Source organism: Camelina sativa, chromosome 6 (genome assembly GCF_030686135.1).
Source record: "Camelina sativa cultivar CO46 ecotype springtype chromosome 6, ASM3068613v1".
Classification (NCBI taxonomy): Eukaryota; Viridiplantae; Streptophyta; class Magnoliopsida; order Brassicales; family Brassicaceae; genus Camelina; species Camelina sativa.
In genome coordinates, this window is record NC_141885.1 from 14,251,360 (window position 1) to 14,271,951 (window position 20,592).

Genomic DNA, 20,592 nt, shown 5'->3' on the forward strand with positions numbered 1-20,592 from the left:
GAACTCTTTTTAGTTCAATGTTCTTTTATATTCTCCACTTCTTTTGTTAGTAACAATTTAAAATTTAAAATGAGTATATGCTTTACTCGTGGTAAAAATAAGAGAAATAGTCTACAAGTCTTCAAGTTATATTATCATCATTTACGTTCAAATTTAAAATTTTATAATGAGTATATGCATTACTCGTGGGAAAAATAAGAGAAATAATCTTCAAGTTATATTATCATCATTCACGTTCAAATTCACATGCAAAAGAAGAATAGTCTACAATTATCATCTTATTACAAAACGTAAGACAATGAAACAAAATAGTCTACAAGGACTCATCAACTAGGGAAGGGATGATAATAGCTTTAGCTCGAGGATGTGAATCAGTCATATTAGCTGGTATGGCTAATTCTCTGACTTCGTCGTATAATTCCGCTGCAAGTTTAATCCGAAGAGCCAACATGTTCTCATCGCAAAGCCCATCAAATGTTTTCCAAAGAGCTAAACATTCAATGTACTTAAGAGCATACACACCACAATCACCTGGATTTTCATTCCGAGGAACATTTTTCTTCACCCTTCTCAATTCCAACATTGCTCTGCTCTTCTTACGGTTTGTCTCAGGAATCATGTCACTTAACATCGCTGGAATCATTCGCCTTAAAGGCAAACATGCAATGGCCATTTGATCGTCACTCACCATGGTTGGTATGCTATCATAGACGTGAATCTTCTTACCCCGCAAGTCAATATCCAAAGCCACCCAATGGTTCCCATTGACAAAAAGACAAGCGTATAAGTTATCCACATCAATCCACCACTTCTTGTTCGTAGCTGACTCCTCAAGATATTCACCAAAAACGTGTTTCACATAGGAATCCCGAAACACAAAATTCTTAGGCCCCATATCAAACTGCATGTAGTCATTCTTCAATGTAGTGATCAGATCTTGGTCTAAGAAAGCTATGCGCTCTTTAGGATACGGACAAGGCTCACGCATATATCTTCGCCGGAACTTAGCCATTGCACAACCCATGTGCTACATTCAAAAAAATAAAAACTAGAATAAGCGAAAATATAGTATTGAATAAACGCCCATACTAAATTATCAAAAATAAACTTACATGGTCTGTCAACCATCCATAGTCATAGCTTGGCCAATGTTTCCTTGGAGTCATAATTTGCCAATAGAATCTCACAGCTGCGTTGCTGGTGCTAAGTGGCTCTTCCCTGTGAATATAAGAAAGAGTTAGTACATATATAGATAATGATAGTAACTTTTATAAACTATTCAGAGTTGTTGATGTATACTTATCAAGGCTGAGAAAATCCAGAAGTCTCTGATGTTTCTCATCATCTGCAGGCTTAAGATGATCGCCTAACACATTATCACCCTCTGTAATGATCCGCTTGACTGTCGAGTTACCAAGGTAAGGATACTTCTGCGATTCTGCCAACTGGGGCACGCGTCTAGAAGTCTCCGAAGGTCCAGGTCCATCCAACTTCGTCAAAGCCTCTCCAAGGAGGTTTAATGTCACCTCAAGTTTTTTATATACCAACTGATCCTCCTTGTTGGACCATGTATCTTCAGAATTGGAAGCTATTTTCAATTTAGCTTTCTGAACTTGGGTAGTAATATCCTTAACATCGTCAGAAGCAAGACCAATAATCTTCTTCTTCTTGGAAGTTTACTTCTTCTCAACCTTCACAGATTCCTTCCTCACCACCCTTTGAACTGGAAATTCATCTTGTGATGTCTGCTTCATCTCAACAATCCATGACTACAACCAAACAGAACATTCCAAGAAGGAGGTAAGAAAATCGAGAAATGATATGTTTAAGAAAAAAAAAACAGAACATTAGAAGTTTGATATTAAGATGAGAAGCGTATAAGTTTATAACAAAAAAAAAAGAACATGAGAAGTAACGAAACATGATAAGCTTTAACAAACAGAACATGAGAAGTTTAAAAAAACAGAACATGAGAAGTTTAAAAAAAACAGAACATGAGAAGTTTTAAAAATTCAGAACATGAGAAGCTTTAACAAACAGAACATGAGAAGTAAAAAAAAACAGAACATGAGAAGTTTTAAAAAAACAGAACATGAGAAGTTTAAAAAAAAAACAGAACATGAGAAGTTTTAAAAAAACAGAACATGGGAAGTTTAAAAAAAACAGAACATGAGAAGTTTTAAAAAAACAGAACATGGGAAGTTTAAAAAAAACAGAACATGGGAAGTTTAAAAAAAACAGAACATTAGAAGCTTTAAAAATTCAGAACATGAGAAGCTTTAAAAAAACAGAACATGAGAAGTAAAAAAATAAAACGAGAGTTTTTTAAAAACAGAACATGAGAAGTTTTAGACAACAACAGAACATGAGAAGTAAAGGAAAATGTAACTTACAGGTGCTTTACTTGTTCCCTCATCATCGTTAATGGTGTGCGAAGTGGCATCATTCTGTACATCAGCGTCTTTTGGCTCTTTTCTTTCTTTCTCCAATGCTTTAATCCTCTCACCCATCTCCTCTTTGAACACCGTCATTTTTTTTTCAACGAATGTTTCAAATTTACTCTCCAAAGCATATATTCGACTGTTGAGTGTTTTTCCCAAGTTAGAAATAGTCTCATTCATTTTCTCAATCGCCCTCCAAATATCCAAAGAAATTGACTTGTCATCCTTACCATCCTACAATAACATGTTCATTAATATCATAATAGAGAAGACAAAAAGTGTTAATCAATTACGGTAAAGGAAAACGAAACCTTACCTCCATGTTGGTTACATTTTCTCCTTGTTCACATTTAGGATCACTATCTGTCAATCTTTTTTTCTTAGGATTGCACCCTCTGTTGTCATTCACCTTATTAGCTTCAGCACTTCTTTTCTTCTTTTTTGAACTTATACCAACTGTTTTGATACAACTCCAAGCATCTAGAGACAAACGGTTATGAATGAGATCTTTAAGTAGCTCGTCTAGGTGTAGATCCGTATGCTCATCTGTGTCAGACCATAGAGGATACATGTTTTCCTCTGAAACATGAACCATATGCCTAACACGAACCTACACGCCATGAATAAAGTGATTAACACTAGTAATAACTTTAAATTCACACAAATTATTTGTTGATGTCAAAAGTATTTTTTTTTAAAGATAGTAACAAACTAGCACCACTACTAACCTGTCCATGCAACTTCTTCTCGTTTTGGATGAAGTTTGTGAAGTTGATACGTTTTCGAGATGATCGCCAATCAAGAAGTGGAACACTAGTGGTTTCTATCCTTCTAAACTCATAACTTTCTCCTATTCCAGTAACACTCTCATACAACCAAATTAACAAAGCATGAACACACCCGTGTATGGTGTATGAATCTCTGTGATAGTCAACCATCTTCATAGAATTCACTAGACTACTACAAGCAACCCAACCCCATTGATGTTTTTCAAAAGCAACTGGATCTAAAACTCTCTTAGCGGTCGCCAACGGGATTCTAGATGTATGATGAATTCCATGTACGCATACTGACAACAAACATAACCTACCAACCATCATCCTCTTATCAAGATGCCATGTTTTGCTAGAATCAATAACTTTTACCAACTCACTCCATATAGGACCATCAAGGGTTGTTGGTATTTTCATTTCTTTCCAGAAATCATGGTGATCAATATCAAAGTTCTCTAAAGGGTCAAATGCATCACAATTTAACCTTGTTATCTCTGCAAACTCATTTAAAGAAAATCTAATTGGCCTATTATCGATCAAAGACCAAACCTCATGAATGTTGTTGATTCTCAGCTGATGCGTGAGTAGAAAGTGAACTCTCTGCGCAGCCCAGGTGTATTCCAATTCAGCAAACTTTATAAACACTCCAAGAGATGAGTCCTTGAGTTTATCACACACATCCACCCCTAATCCTTCTCTCAAAATTCCAATTTTGGACACAAAACAATTGTGGTTCATGCTCCTATGTTGGAGAGGCGATTTCCCTTCTTCATAAAGTAGAGGAGGATATTTGATGATATTGCTTGATGATGCCATTCCTAAACATACAAAAAAAAAACAGTTAGGATAAAACTAAATCATTCACAAGTTGGCAGTTTTAAAAAGACACACACACACAATACTTATATAATATGAAAGAAGCTAAAACATAAGAGGAAGTAACGAAAGGGGACCCAAAAAAGTACAATGCATCATTCACAATGTGAGTTATTATTATATATTACCGATGAAAACAATCAGAAAAGAACAGCATACCAAATAAAAAGCTAAATGAACCTAAAAAAAGCTGGACGAATGCTAAACTGGGTTTCCTTTAAATTGTGCTTGGAACTGAAGATCTGAATCATCAAAAATACAATAGAGAAATTAAACAGTGAAGACAAACACTTATCATGTTCACTGGACCTAGCCTATCATGTCTCTGTTATGTTTTGGAAAAAAGATTTGACGAAAAGCAAACTATTCGAACTGTTGACTTCAAGATTACTAGAAAACCAAACAATTCAAAATTTTAGTACTCCTAGGTGTCGGGTTGATGGACTCATCCGTATTCAATCCAACAATAGAAAAGAAATCAGTGTGGGTCTAAGCGGAATTAACCGAAAGAATTGGCGCCTCCTATTGGCGCTCTAAGTTTTGAATAAACAGCTATGATGAATGAAACAGGGGGAGGAGGAAGAGAACTGAAAACATACCGGATTTATGAAGAACCACCGACCAAAGCTATTGGTTCCACGACAAAATCAAATCAGACTTCAAAAAACGAGCTTGAAGTGGAAACCAAAACTATTGAATAACAAGACCCAAAACAAAATCAAGGTTAATCTACAATTTCAATCAACTGAGTAATCGATTCTATAAAGGAAAAAAACACAACACTTACCGCCGGACAAAATCGAACGCCACCGGAACCGAAAACGGTTCTTATTTCGCTGGCGGAAAACGAGAGCCAACTACTCTCTAAAATCTACCACCCACCGAATCCGAATATCAACAACCACCGAATCCGAAAATCAATCACCCAAAGTGGCCGATTTTTTTTTATATTGACTGTAAAACTGTTTCTTCCCCGGCGGAAGAAACAAGTTCTCGGTGGTAACGAAGGAAAAAAATAATTGAGGGTCGGGTTTTGTTTTTATGTTTTTTGTATTATTAGATTTTTTTTTTGACGATCAGTATTATTAGATTTTATTTAGTATTTAATTTGATATTTTTTATTTCCTATTTCAATTTTAGTTGGCCTTTTGGTAATTTAAACATAACATTGTGTCAATCTAGTTTTCTTCTAAGGGAGGGTGTCAATCTAGCAATATTTTTTCAATTTTGTGTCAATCTGGTCTATTTTCACTAATAAATATCATACTTACCAAAATTGTTTTTTTAAATTAAAACTATTGCTTGATAAATATCAGACTCAAACAAAAGTCTTTTTTTAAACTGAAACTACAATTGGTTAATAGAAAACAGACTCAAATAAAAGTCATTTTTAAATTGAAAATATTGCTTAATAATTATCAGACACAAACAAAATGAGCTTTGAGATACATCGTAAGACGGATTTAAATAATACTTATTGTGAGTCTTTTATTTTTCCCACCATTTGTTCTGTTTTTTTTTCCTTACCATGGTCAGTGCAATCAAAGAAGAAGAGACGAAAGGGATAAGCTCCGAGATCGATCCTAGTTCTGACAACTCTTCACATCAGGTTCAAATTACCTAACTGAGCTTTCTATATTCGTAAATTTTAGATGATCCATGTATTTTTCATAGGGTGGATTTTTTGTTTTCGTAATTATTGCGATGTATGATACGTGGTCAAAGTGTATAAACACAAGTACACAACGTCCTGTGAGTCTTTGAGTCGTTTGTTCTGAAATTGCCAATGATTTGTATGCAAATTTTGTCACTACAAGTGAAAAAGAAATTAATAACAATATGAACTCATATATATTGATCAGTGGTGTAATTTGACTGTTCTTTTCTTTCCTTTTTCTGATTTTCCATTTGAATACAGGAGGATCATGTTTCTGATGTAGTAAAAGGTTAGGTCTCGTTGATGTGATTACCAAAAGTTTGGACAACCTCAATCGCGTTGAAAATGAAAATTATATATCATTTTTTTTTTGGTCTAATTACAACTCTAGTCTAAACCAACATTATTATTAAATAGATATCATAAAAAAATCTTATGTATTAATAGAATCATAAATTATATAACATGTTTAGAGTTAGAGTACTTTCGTAAATGAAGTTGTAAGATCTGCCAAACCACGGGAAAATCTTAATAACGAAAATAAAATAATAACTTTTAAAGGGTCGCAAAAACACGAGAAGCTCGAGGTACGTTTAGAACAATATTTGAGAGTACGTCATCCAACAACTTACAACATCGCGTTCGACTCTTATGCGAAAATGGTGGAGCTGGTCAAGGATGGATATTACGAGTCCCTTCCTTTCACTTCCGGTGGATATACGTGGTACGTCATTCACGTCAAGACCATTGCAACTTCAAATTTTGGTAGCTTATATTATATTACATGTCATTAACTGTATCCCTATTCATTTGTTTTTGTTTAAATAAATGTTACAAGGACGTTTAAAATCTACCCGAACGGAAACACGAAGGAAGGAGTACTGCCAGGATGGGTTTCGGTTTATATAAAAATCGATAACTCGATCTTCATCACCAACCCACAAGATGTGTATGCAGATATCAAGTTCTTCGTCTACGACGGTTTCAATCGTTTCTACTCTATACACCAAGGTACGTAGGTACTTAATTTATAGAAGGATCGATACATTGGTACGTAAGACTATTTTTTTTTTTACCTTAAAACATAACTAAGTGATGCAAGTCTAGCTAGTGGCCGTTACTATGTTGTTCTCAACTGTACTGGTCAAGACCACATACAATTAAAATTTTATTCTTTTTGGTTAATGAGGAATTGATTGGAAAGTTTCTCAAAATAGTTTTTTTTTCTGGCTATAGAAAGTGAGCCAGTAAGGTTTCATAGTTTAAAAACGGAGTGGGGAATGCCGTACTTTCTGTCCACGGCATGTTTCGTCGAGGGATCGTCGGTATTTATTTACGACGGAGGGGAATGTAAGTTTGGAATAGATATCTTTGTTGATCAAAGTTACCAGAGGGAAGTTTTCTCTTATGATGAAAACGTCACCAACCCCATTTTCACTTGGAACCTCACCAATTTCTCTACCCTCTATAATTACTCTTACACATCCAATACGTTTTCTTCTGGAAACAGAAACTGGTGACTCTCTCTCTCTCTCTCTCTCTCTCTCTCTCTCTCTCTCTCTCTCTCTCTCTCTCTCTTCACTCTCTTTACACACACACTCTCTTTCACTAACTGTTTGTTATATGATTGGTTTTAATGATTATTAGGGTTTTGAAAGTTTATCCAAAGGGATATGGTGTTGGAAAGGATAAATATCTGTCACTCTTCCTGTTGAGTGAGAATAAAGAAATCAATTACATGAAAGCCACGCTACGAGTTCTAAACCAAATCACATCCCAGAATATGGCGAAGCAAGGTGAGTGCATATTTCTCTTAATATTTTTAGTAATTGAAGTAATATCCCAAGATCTGAGTTCGCATAGTTTCGTTTCGGATCCTGCAAAACTGGATTTTCAAATCGTTACAAATTTAATGATATCTTTAAAACATGTTTATCTTTGTTATTGTGGCGGTTATAATTTGTTTTTTCTTTTCTTATTATGGTAAGTTGAGGGATGGCCCAATGCAGTAGAAAATGGATGGGGTTTCCAGGAGTTCATAACTCTTGCAGATCTTCAAGATAAATCCAAAGGTTTTGTTGTGAACGATATACTTCAAGTTCAAGTCGAGATCATGGCCTTCTCTAAACACACTCCAATTAAATTAACTAGGGTCTATGGTGAGCCCAAAAACAACATCCCTATATCCCCTACCTCTCTTTTGTTTATGTGTCCAAAATAAGAAAGGTTTCTATAACTCTTTCATCGCAATCTACCCTTCTTTTTATCAAAAAAAAAAAAAAAAATAATAATAAATCTACTCTTTTGTTTATACTCCATGTGTGTCCAAAATAATAATGAGTTTTGTACTCTTTTCCACATTGTGTGATTATCCTTGTTTCTAAATGGTAGTACTGTATATATAATAAGAGTATATATAAGATTATAGCAAATGAGCTTCACTGTTTAACTCTGAATAAATGAGTGCCCTTTTAAAAAATGTATATTCGACAAAATAAAGTAAGGGGGTTATTGCATCCTTGATTTTAATGGATTTGAAATCCTTATAAGATTTGGAAATACACATGGAATTCTATGGATTTTAAAATCAAATAATATGGCTTTGAAAATCAATTAATGTGGATTTGAAAGTCAAAGAAAATGGATTTGAAAATTCTAGAGAATAAAATTCAAAAGTTATAAAAGAAATAGAACTTATAAAAATAATCTCTCATGTAATATTCTCAACTGAATCAGTCCACATGTTTGATGCTATTGTCTCTCTCCACTCATTCGCATATTCTCTTTGTTGTTTTTGGGTTGTAAGTACTTCATCATTATCATCGTCATTAATTTCTTCGACAACTTCTTCTGCACTCTCGATTTCTTCTGGAAAAATATCCGTTCGACAAAACGTTCGCAGAAAATTATGTAAACCAACACATGCAAGTACAATCTTTGTTTGTGTCTTATAAGGAAAAGGAGGTGCGTGCTTAAAGATTGCAAATCGAGATTTTAAAATACCAAATATTCTTTCAACCACGTTCCTTAGGGATGCATGACGATGGTTAAACAACTCTTTTGCATTTGCTGGTTGTGAATTTTGACCAGAAAACTCTTGTAGATGATATCTGACACCACGATAAGGAGCTAAAAAGTTTCGACGATTTGGAAATCCACAATCTACTACATAAAACTTTCCTGAAGTACAATAATAATATACAGTCACTTGTCATGTTAAGAAAACATATTTACAATAGGAAGACATGTAAATACCTTCTGGAACTGGTAGTCGATTAGTGTTCCTTGTCAAAGCATCATTTAATACTTTTGAGTCATGAGCTGAACCTTCCCATCCACTAAGCACATACATGAATTCAAGATCAAAATTACAAGCAGCCAACACATTTTGCGATATACACCTTTTCTGTTACGAAAAGAAGGCGCTTTTTTTGTTGGTACCATTGCAAGGGTATGTGTACCATCAATAGCTCCAACACAATCCTAAAAAAAAAAAAGTTATATTCTATGAAAGATAATGAAAAAAGCAAAAACATAATTGTATGGAAAATTTACCTTAAAATACGGATAAAATGTTGTACTTTCTCTAATTTTTGTAGGCACTGTAATCTCAGGCTTAGCCATTAAACTTGGAGCAATTTGATTTAGAGCCCGTAAAACTTTGTGACAGTTTACACTTGTTGCAAACGATGACCTATGAAAAGTGTCTTTTGTACGACAATACCTTCAATTTTGGCCAACTATAAGAAGAAAAGTTGCAACCATTTCTTCAACACTAATATATTTTGTATCACATAGATCTGTATGCTCTCGGATATGAACACATAATTTTAGAAAAGTCTCGTGATACATTCGATACAACTGTTTAAAATCCGAATCTTTTTTCTTTTGCATATTTTCTATATATATTTCACCTTCTCTTGTGATCGCACGTCGAATAGAATATTGCAATTGAGGTCGTTGACATTTTCTCAAATATAGCATTTGAATGAAAATCAAGAGCACCAAGAAAATAATATCACTATCTAATGCGTCATCATGTAATGCATCTTTTTCTCTTTCATCATGGACTTCTTGATACATGTTTGATGTACACCTGTGACAAAAAAAAAAGAAGTTTGAAAGAATAATTAACAGAAAACTAATAAGTTAGAAAAGACGCATTACTTTATGGATGGTGCTCTTTCTTCGTGTAGCGTCCCCAGGAAATCGAGGATATGAACGGTGCCGTAGTGAGAAAGTAACAGTTTGTTCATATAGTTCTGGATTTTTTGTTTTATGTACATTTTTATTTTATGTAAGTTTTACGTTTTACAAAGGCACATAACTTTTTGTTTTATGTACATTTTGCGTTTTTCAAAGATACGAATATTTATCGAGAAAGTGTATTTTACGATGTAAGTTAAAAAGTGTAAGATCTCCAAATTTTTAATCAAAGATTCAGTGGTGATATATTACGAATTTTTTTGTGAGTCAAGGAATTGTAATATTTCTAATTTTGTAACTAAAAATATTTGTCAAATCACCAATTTTTCATATGAAATATATGGTAAAGAAAAACACTATATATTATTGGATCACCATCAATACTTCTTCATTATTATAAGAAAGAGTTGGAGCACCTATGTCTCGACCATATAGTTCTTAACTTTTTAGTTTGTAAGTGTCTTTATTAACTTTTTAGTTTTTATATTACTTATTCTTTTAAATTTTCATGTAGTGCATGCTCACTTACGTCTCGACCGTTCGTTGCTTGATTATTTTTAATTATCATGTTATTTACTTGCAAGAAAAGATTTACTAGTTATGTTTTTTTGTGTCACAGGTGTAGCACAAAACTTTAACCCAAAAAAAACACTGAGTGAATCACAAGAAGATCGAGAAAAAAATCTTTACCTTCCATGGACTCCACAAGAAACAAAAACGTTAATAGAATTACTAGTAGACGGTGTTGCTGTGGGTTGGCGTGATTCAAGTGGTGCATTTAGCAAGTTTACAGTGGAAAGAAAAATACTGCCTGTTATTAATGAAAAACATGGGGGTGACAAACTTCATAAACACTACCTAAACAGAATGAAGACCTTGAAGGGAAAATACAATAGTGGTCTTGATCTTCTTCGTTGCAGTTCCGCGTTTGGATGAGATCCAAGCACAAAAAGGTTTACAGCTTCAGCTGAGGTGTGGGCTAATTATGTAAAGGTAAAGTATATAAACTTTAGCTTTTCTTATGTTTTTCTAATACAACCTTCAAAAGAATATGGAAGGTTGTATCAATTTTTTAATTATTTGGATTTATTTATGGTGAAAATTTTAAGATAATAAGCAAATAAACTTTGAAATTTGTAATTATGCTAAATTATTTTTCTTTTTATTTAGGGGCATCCGAATTTCAAAAAATTCCAAAATGAAACATTTGAAGAATTTGACGATCTCAAAATCATATTTGAGGACAACCTAGCAACTGGTGGAAATGCTATTGGATTAGGTGATGGTACGGATGCTCAAACAAGTAGAACTGCAGGAACAAAGCAAACAAGTTCTACTGAAGATTTTTCTATGGATGTTGAGGAAGACCATGAAACACCTTTGTCTTTTGTAAGCAGCAATGCAAGGGGCTCTCTAAACAAACTACCTTTAAGAAAGAAGCATAGAAGCAATACTAACAATGTAAGTGAACCATCAAGTCAATCTGAAGGTTCACCAGATGTCCATGCAGAGATGAATTCATTGACAACAGTAACTCATAAACTCTTCGATCTAATACAAGAAAGAGAAACAAGACAACAAAGAGAAGCTGAACAAAGAGAGGTCGAGAAGAAAAGAAATAATGTATGGGAAGCTATCAAAGAAGTTCCTAATTTGGAAGAAAACGTTCGTTAGGGATGCAGGCAAAGTGATTCACCAATTAGGAATGAAAGGAGTCATTGTTAGCATGTCCACTGATGAGCGTTATGGTTGGATTAAGCGTAACGTGATGGAGTGCTAATTATTATTAGGGAAACACCCTTTCTGCTTTCTCTTTATAAGTTGAATTATTTTTATTAGATGCTTCATGATTTTTTGTCTTCTAATATGGTTGGTTTGCTGTTACGTATTGTTATGTCCGATATTATAGGTTGAATTATTTCTCATTCTTTATCATGTCCGACATTTACGTATTGATACGTATTGTTATGTTCGTGCATGAACACTCTTTGCAAACCAACCATATTATGGAGATCATGCATGAATTGTTACGAGTATTGTTACGTATTGTTATTGTTACGTATTGTTAGTTTTTTTTTCCAAATCCACCCAAATAACTAGGTGGAGACCAAGGATTTCAATCTCTATTTTTATAAGTAAAACATATTTTCAAATCCATCCAAATCCAATATGAAATCAAATCCATACTCAAATCTTTAATAATGAATAAGGGGTGATTTTAATTAGGATTTAGAATTCATAAATCCAATAACACATAATTTTAGTAAAGATTTTAAAATGAATGATTGAATAACACATGATTTAACTTGGATTTCTAAATCCATTAAAATCAAGGATTCAATAACCCCCCTAAATACTTCATCTACAAATTAATGTTATAGAACCGGAAAAAAACAATTGAGTAAATACTTCATCTACAAATTAATGTTACAAATTAATGTTAAATTAATGTATATCCTTTTTTCTCTTTTGTTAGTCAAATGTGAAGATCTATTTTATTTTTTTAAGTCATAAGTGTATGTTTATCACCGATCTTTATATATTTAATTAAAGGGTTTGTGCAACTAAACCCTCGAAGACGCATTCGAATTGCTGTGATATTTCACATATGATATGTATTATTCGAATTACTAAGATAACCAAAGGGACCCGATAACCAAATGATTATTATATTACCAGATCCGAGTTAACTGAAACCAAACGGTTAACCGAATGCTGAGGTCTAGTGAAATACATTATTCGTGAGAGCTGTTCATCATAACCGCATATGTTGCAGATAATTGAATATCATCATAATAAGATTAGATCAAATATCTTTAATAATGATGTAATAGATGACAAAAAAAAAACCAACTTCCTAGTTCTTTATCTAAATACTTTTGATTAAATGACTATGATATTCTTTGTTTTAAAAGTTTTGTTCTCAGTAAAAAGCTTTATATCTGTAAAAATCCAAGACGCGTCAAAGTAATAAAGACGACTCAAACAAATAACTTTTTAAAAATGATGATAGTAATGGTTGATAAATAATAATAAATATCAATGACAAACAATTTTTTTTTTACTGAAACTATTATTTTAATAATTAATAAATAGAGGCCTCAGGTTCAACAAGTCAAGGCCCAAACCCCAAATCATATCCATAACAAGACAAATGAGATACGCTTCCCTCTGCAATCTCTGCAACCTACTCTGTCCTCTCTGCAACCATATGAGACGAAATTGCAGGTTACACAAAAGGAACCAAAGATAGAAATGGCAGGTCCTCTGACCATCGTACTATCAAACCGTTTCTGTCCCATCCTATCAGAAGAGAGTGGCTAGATGATTGACACTTGTAATCAGATCCTGCATTGCATTATAGATCTAGAATGTTCTTCCTTGTAGTATAAGAATGAACCGTTGCCCATTGTAAACATTAACGAAAGTTCAATACAAGTCTTTTATTCTTTCAAAGTTATCTTTCCTTTGTTGATTCACATGGTATCAGAGTTCTTACCCTTTTCCATCTTCTCTTCACATTGCTAGCTCAGTTACAATCAAACTGAGCGACAACAATTATCTTCTTTGGAAAACCCAGTTTGAATCCCTTCTTCGTTGTCAGAAACTTCTAGGCTTCGTCAATGGGAGCATTGCAAAACCAAGTCCCACTACTGTCACTAACGCTGTTGAAGCTCCAAATCCAGACTATGAAGCTTGGATCTGCACAGACGAGCTCGTCAAGTCTTGGATTTTCGGTACTCTTACTGAAGAGGTGTTAGGTCTCGTTCATGCTCTGTCTACATCTCAAGATGTTTGGTTGTCTCTTGATGCAAACTTTAACAAAAGCTCTGTTGCTCGTGAATTTGACCTTCGACGTCGGTTGCAGCTCTTGAACATCAAGGGTAAAACCTTTACTGCTTATTATCGGGAGTTCCGAGCTGTTTGTGACAATTTGAGCTCCATTGGCAAGCTGGTCGATGAGAATATGAAGATCTTCACGTTCCTTAATGGACTGAGCCGTGAGTACGACCCCATCTTAACGATTCTCCAAAGCTCGATGTCTCGCACACCATCCCCAATGTTCAACGACGTCGTCCTGGAGATCTCTGGTTTTAATTCCAAGTTCTAGTCGTACGAGACCTCTGCTGATGTTTCACCTCATCTTGCTTTCCAAACTCAGAGAGGTGGCTACCATGGTTCTGGTCAGCGAGGTCGTGGCAGTTACCGAGGACGCGGAGGATACTCCACTCGTGCTAGAGGTTTCTCTCAGCACGTAAACTCTTCTGGTTGGACTCAAAATCAGTCTGGTACCTCCTCTACTACTCGTCATGTGTGTCAAATTTGTGGTCGTGTTGGTCATATTGCTCATAAGTGTTGGAACCGGTTTGACAATTCCTACCAAAGTGATGATGTTCCACAAGCTCTTGCTGCACTACACGTTTCAGACAGTAGTGGTCGAGAATGGCTTACCTACTCCGGCGCTACTGCTCACATCACTCCAACCACAAATTCTCTCCAAACTGCAACACCATATAATGGTCCTGAGAATGTGATGGTTGCAGATGGCAGCTTACAGCCCATTACTCATGTTGGTTCCACTACTATCACAACCTCCACAAGTAGTATTCCTCTTAATGATGTCCTTGTGTGCCCGACAATAGAAAAATCCTTGTTGTCTGTTTCAAAACTGTGTGATGATTATCCTTGTGGAGTCTTCTTTGATTCTAATCATGTGTATATTATTGATTTACACACTCAGAAGGTTGTGACAAAAGGACCACGCCATGAAGGGCTTTATGTGTTGAAAACTCTGGAGTTTGCAGCTTTCTATTCAAATCGACAAGTTGCAGCAAGTGATATGGTGTGGCATCAACGTCTCGGTCATGCGAACCTCCAGATTCTTCAACTCCTACAAACAAGAAAGGCAATTTTAGTGAATAAGAGCAGCACTAATTCCGTTTGTGAACCTTGCCAAATGGGAAAGAGCACTAAGCTTCCGTTTTATTCTTCTACTTCTATTGTTCAAGAACCTCTTGATCGATTATACTGTGATCTATGGGGTCCATCACCAGTTGTATCACTTCAAGGTTTCAAATATTATGCTGTTATTGTCGATAATTTCTCTCGTTATACTTGGTTCTTCCCTCTCAAGTCAAAATCTGATTTTTGTGATGTGTTTGTGGGGTTTCAAAAACAAGTTGAGAATCAGTTTGGTAAGAAGATTAAAGTATTTCAAAGTGATGGTGGTGGGGAGTTTATGAGTAGTCGTTTCAAAAATCATCTACAGAGTCATGGAGTAAAACATCTAATTTCTTGTCCCTCGACACCGGAGCAAAATGGAATTGCCGAACGTAAACATCGACATCTAACAGAACTGGGACTGTCCATGTTGTTTCAGAGCAAGACTCCCCTCAAATTCTGGGTTGAAGCATTTTACTCTGCTAACTTCATTAGCAATTTACTTCCTTCTCCATCTCTTAATCAGAAAAGTCCACATGAGCTTTTGCTGAAGAGTAAACCCGACTACTCTTTCCTTCGTGTGTTTGGATCTGCATGTTATCCATGCCTTCGGTCTTATACTCTGCATAAGTTCGAGCCACGATCCATTCAGTGTGTTTTTCTTGGTTATCACTCCCAATACAAAGGCTATCAGTGTCTTTATCCTCCCACTGACAGAGTTTATATCAGTTGTCATGTTATTTTTGATGAAGCTTGCTTTCCCTTTACAGAGCGATACATAGATTTGGTGCGAAGACATAAAACTGGGATTCTTGGTGCTTGGCAGGCTGCTGATGATTTAACACCATTTCGTGTTCTTCCTACTCTGCCTCTCCATGTCACAAATCCTTATTAGGACTCACAATGGCTTGATCATGTGGTGGAATATCCTCAACCAGACACAAGTTGTGCGACTCCAAGTCCTAATCTCTCGCACAGTTCACCCTCCTCACCATCGATGGATCATTCTACGGTTACCAGTGAAGAAACTGCCTCTCATGAACCGGTTCACACTGCAGATCCCACTACTAATCCATCCTCACTACATACGATGCAGACAAGGTCTAAGGATGGCATTCACAAACCAAATCCACGGTATGCTCTTGTTGCTAGCAAAACAATACCTTCTCTTCCGCAAAGTATTGAGGAAGCGTTGAATCATCCTGGCTGGTGTCAGGCTATGCTAGAAGAACTCAATTCCATCTATGAGAATAAAACATGGAAGTTGATCCCTGCTACCACATATATGAATATCTTGGGCTGTAGATGGGTTTTTACAGTCAAGTTGAATGCTGATGGTACAATGAACAAGTTGAAGACCCAACTAGTTGCCAAAGGGTTTAATCAAGAAGTTGGTGTCAACTTTACTGAGACCTACAGTCCAGTTGTCTGAACCTCTACTATTCGGATTGTCCTCACTGTTGCCACGGATAAGGAGTGGAGTATCACACACATGGGTTTGCACCTACATGGTTCAGCCACCAAGATTTGGAGATCTAAATAAACCCGATCATGTTTGCTCTTTGAAGAAGGCTCTCAATGGTTTAAAACAGGCTCCTCGTGCCTGGTTTGACAAATTCAGCAATTATCTTCTTGAGTTTGGTTTTGTGTATAGTAAGGCTGATCCCTCCTTGTTCACTTATCACTGCAATGGTGACTCCATGGTCTTGTTGCTATAAGTGGATGATATCCTCCTCGCTGGCTCAAATCCTACATTATTCAAGTCTCTGATTTCTGATCTCAGTTCTCGGTTTGCTATGAAGGATTTAGGTAATCTTCACTACTTCTTGGGCATTCAAGCACACTCCCATCCTCAAGGTCTGTTTCTGCATCAGACGAAATTTACTGAAGAAATTCTCCATCATGCCAATATGACAATGTGCAATCCCGTTCACACTCCTCTACCACAACGTCTTGATTATATCTATCGAGATACCAAACTCTTCTCTGATCCTTCCTACTTTCGGAGTCTTGCAGGCAAACTTCAGTATTTAACCATCACTCAATCCTGACATTCAATTTGCAGTTAACTTTATTTGTCAGCGGATGCATTCTCCAACTGAATCTGATTTTGGTCTTCTCAAACGCATCCTCCGATATCTTCGTGGCACGTCAACCATGGGTTTGCACCTATACCGCAACAAAAATTTGTCGCTCGTTTCCTGCAACACCGACTTGTCTCTTGTTTCTTACAGTGACAATGATTATGCTGGCTGTAAAGATACCTGTCGTTCCACATCTGGCTTCTGTGTTCTGTTATGCTCCAATGTTGTTTCTTGGTCCGCTAAGCGGCAACCTACTGTATCTCGCTCTTCAACGGAAGCAGAATATCGTGCTCTTGCCTCCACTGCCTCTGAACTCACATGGACTGCCTCTGTTTTACGTGACTTAGCCATCTCTCAACCCCACGCTGCAATTCTCCGCTGTGATAATCTGTCTGCAGTCCACCTTTCCGCCAATCCGGTTCTTCACAATCGCTCCAAGAACTTTGATGTTGATTACCATTACGTTCAAGAACGGGTTGTACTTGGACTTCTTGAAGTTCAGCATGTTCCCGCCAGTCTCCAACTTGCTGATATCTTCACTAAGTCTTTACCACGCCTGCCCTTCCAACAGCTACGGTTCAAACTGAATGTTCGACTTCCACCCACACTCAGTTTGCGGGGGAATGAAAGTGTAAGGCCCCAGGTCCAACAAGTCAAGACCCAAGCCCCAACTCATATCCATAACAAGACAAATGAGACATGCTCCCCTCTGAAATCTATGCAACCTACTATGTCCCCTCTGCAACCATATGAGACGAAATTGCAGGTTACACAAAAGGAACCAAAGACAGAAATGGCAAGTCCTCTGACTATTGTACTATCAAACCCTTTCGGTCCCATCCTATTAGAAGAGAGTGGCTAGATGATTGACACTTGTAATAAGATCCTGCATTGCATTAGAGATCTAGAATATTCTTCCTTGTAGTATAAGAATGAACCGTTACCCATTGTAAACATTAACGAAAGTTCAATACAAGTCTTTTATTCTTTCAAAGTTATCTTTCCTTTCTTGATTCACACTATTTGACATAAATATACATAAATATAAAACAACTATACCCCATACACATTTTATTAGTTTTTCTTTATTTTATGTGTTTTTCTTATCTATTTATCAGCAATTCACCATCATCAAATAAGTCATGATCTCGTGAAGCGGTTTATTGATTGAAATGGGGTAATGGGAATCCTTGATGGAAAAAACCATTGTCACGTTCTTCTGGTGATGATTCAGTTTTATGGGTATGGGTACCAATTTACTTCGCAATCTATTTAAAGTGCTAACAACTTATATCTTATCAGTGATAACTAAATTATCATTCTAACTAAATATATAAATATAGAAGTTACCAGTAAGTAATCATTAAATCATTAGTTTAAATAAACAGATTAATATGTAGGTTGCATATGCAAATTGTATAATAAATAATTTAATACGATATGTATTAGCATATATTGTATAAGTTACATGATAATATAACTAATATCCATTTAATGAATATCTTACCATATTTATACAATATTATTTGGGTATATAATATGTTAGCACGTTATCATTCTATTTAACATGTTATAATAATTGTTATCACGTTAATCATGTAACAAAAAGACTAATCCGTTTCATTGAACTGCTATATACATGAATAATAAAAACAATAATTCACATTTTTAGATTATTAACATGCATTTAACATATAAGATGTAAAGTTTTCCGATACAATATTATTTAGCATGCTAAACAAATGATTATACACTAAAATAAGAAAATAATCTACTATATCATTTGGTGAACAGTATTGTTGATCTCGAATGAACAGTGTTTCTATTGTTGAAATAAAGAATGTCATCGATATACTGAAGTAAAAAAACATATAAGATGTAAAGTTTTCAGATACAATGTTATTTAGCATGCTAAACAAATATTATACACTATTATAAGAAAATAATTTATTATATCATTTGGTGAACAGTGTTGTTGATCTGGAATGAACAGTGTTTCTATTGTTGAAATAAAGAATGTCATCGACATTCTGAAGTAAAAAAAAAATATCAATGGTATTTCTGTAATCAATTGAAAGAAGGAGATTTTTAGTTTTTGTTTTCTTCTCTTTCCTAAATACTTAATTTTTAAATTATCAAGGATATATATTTAATTAATCTGTTATTGAAGACAACAAATTAATATCACCCAAATAAATATCACGCACAAACAAAAGTCTTTTTAAAACTGAAACTATTACTTATCAGTCTCAAACAAAGAGACTTTGTGGTATTTCCCAAGGTAGATTAGAACAATTGTGATATTTACACATAACGTGTATTCATTCATAAAGCCTAATGTATGCAACTCAAGTTTTTGTTTGCCTTCTTTACTTTTTCTTGTTTAAGAAATTAAATATCTTTACTGTTTATTGTAGAGTTATTAAAACAGTTGTGTAAAATTTTAATCAAATTTGGGTATTTATGAAAAGTAGACATCTAACTATCAAACTTTGTGTTCTAAATGCTTTATCTTTGCCAAACGACTTTATATTTAATAAACATATAAACAGGCCAAAGTAATACAAACGACACAAACATAAGTTTTTTAAAACTTAAACTATTGCCTAATAAATATCAGACACAAATAAAAGTCTTTTTTCAACTCTCTTGTTCTCTTTATCTCTCGAAGGGACAAAATACATTAGAAAAGAAGAGAGAGGCTAGGTCAAATTTTTAAAAGAGAAACTAGGATTTTTTAAACCAAATCAACTAAATCGGTCGATTTTAAAATAAACGAAACAAGCACACAAAAAATGGTATCAACCAACACTCTTTCAGTTAGTCCCGGGCAATCGGGTTTCGGTTCTACCCAACCGGGTTTTGGGTAAATCGGTATAAGACCTATAGATCCCATTTGGTAATTTACAAAAAATTTGGTTAGGTACGGTTAGTAACTGGCCGGGTTTGGAGCGGTTTTCTACTCCAATACAAAATCCAAAATAACTCGAAATTTTTCCGGGTTATAATCGGTTCGGTTATTTTCAGTAACCAAATTACTCAAATAACCAAAGAAAATCCGAGGTACCCGAATCAAATTATAAATACTAATGTAAATAACCAAAATAACCGATTAAACCATAAATTAAAACCATAAAGATTAAACCATAAATTAAAACCGTAACATTAAGTTTCACCATAACACAACCAAATACCATAACATTAAGTTCAATAAACTCACAACTAACTTAAAACAAAAGATAGAACAAGTTCAAATAGCCGATGAAAATTGGGAACAATGAAGAAGCATCCACACTAACAAAAAGGTCCCTGCTGCAGTGCTGCTACATGTCCCTGTGAAACAAATGAAAATTGAATGAGTCTCTATCTTTTGATAAAAAACCATAGGACATCTATTGTTTAACTTGAATGATTCAGCAAAGTTTCAATATACCTTTACTATTGCCGCAATCCATGCCTTAAAAAAACACCACATAAGCTAAGCCTCAAGATTATTTTCATCTCCAATACCAAACTCTGCAAAACAGTTTTAAAATTAAGTTAGAAACAGAATTATAGAACAAAGTATTATCATTTACGAATATCAAAATTTGTTAAAGATTACCTTTCTCAAG

The 20,592-nt window shown here is 34.9% G+C and overlaps 2 protein-coding genes and 1 pseudogene across 2 annotated transcripts; 2 read left to right on the forward strand and 1 right to left on the reverse strand.

Annotated features, from left to right (window-relative positions):
* Positions 1-313: 313 nt before the first annotated feature.
* On the reverse strand, positions 314-4,030 carry LOC104747442 (uncharacterized). The gene is made up of 5 exons (XM_087456122.1): positions 3,170-4,030; positions 2,851-3,051; positions 1,300-1,607; positions 1,113-1,218; positions 314-1,027 (listed from the first exon to the last, which is right to left on the reverse strand). The coding sequence occupies exons 1-5, from the start codon at positions 4,028-4,030 to the stop codon at positions 314-316; spliced, it is 2,190 nt and encodes a 729-aa protein (XP_087312248.1).
* Positions 4,031-5,618: 1,588 nt separating this feature from the next.
* LOC104698901 (uncharacterized) lies at positions 5,619-7,968 on the forward strand. Its single transcript, XM_010414282.2, has 7 exons — positions 5,619-5,699; positions 6,009-6,036; positions 6,246-6,471; positions 6,586-6,758; positions 6,984-7,263; positions 7,395-7,543; positions 7,736-7,968. Exons 1-7 carry the CDS (start codon positions 5,619-5,621, stop codon positions 7,966-7,968), a joined length of 1,170 nt encoding a protein of 389 aa, XP_010412584.2.
* Positions 7,969-10,820: 2,852 nt separating this feature from the next.
* On the forward strand, positions 10,821-11,385 carry LOC147942576 (uncharacterized; annotated as a pseudogene).
* Positions 11,386-20,592: the final 9,207 nt, after the last annotated feature.

Bases quoted from the DNA above. Each gene is read 5' to 3' on its own strand.
- LOC104747442 (XM_087456122.1), bottom strand. From the start codon at position 4,030: ATGGCATCATCAAGCAATATCATCAAATATCCTCCTCTACTTTATGAA. The intron at 1,608-2,850 runs GTGAATGACAAC...ACCCAAGTTCAG, and splicing joins GAAGTGCTGAAGCTAATAAG to AAAGCTAAATTGAAAATAGC. The intron at 1,219-1,299 runs GTATACATCAAC...TTATATTCACAG, and splicing joins GATTTTCTCAGCCTTGATAA to GGAAGAGCCACTTAGCACCA.
- LOC104698901 (XM_010414282.2), top strand. From the start codon at position 5,619: ATGGTCAGTGCAATCAAAGAAGAAGAGACGAAAGGGATAAGCTCCGAG. The intron at 6,759-6,983 runs GTACGTAGGTAC...TTCTGGCTATAG, and splicing joins TTTCTACTCTATACACCAAG to AAAGTGAGCCAGTAAGGTTT. The intron at 7,264-7,394 runs GTGACTCTCTCT...AATGATTATTAG, and splicing joins TCTTCTGGAAACAGAAACTG to GGTTTTGAAAGTTTATCCAA.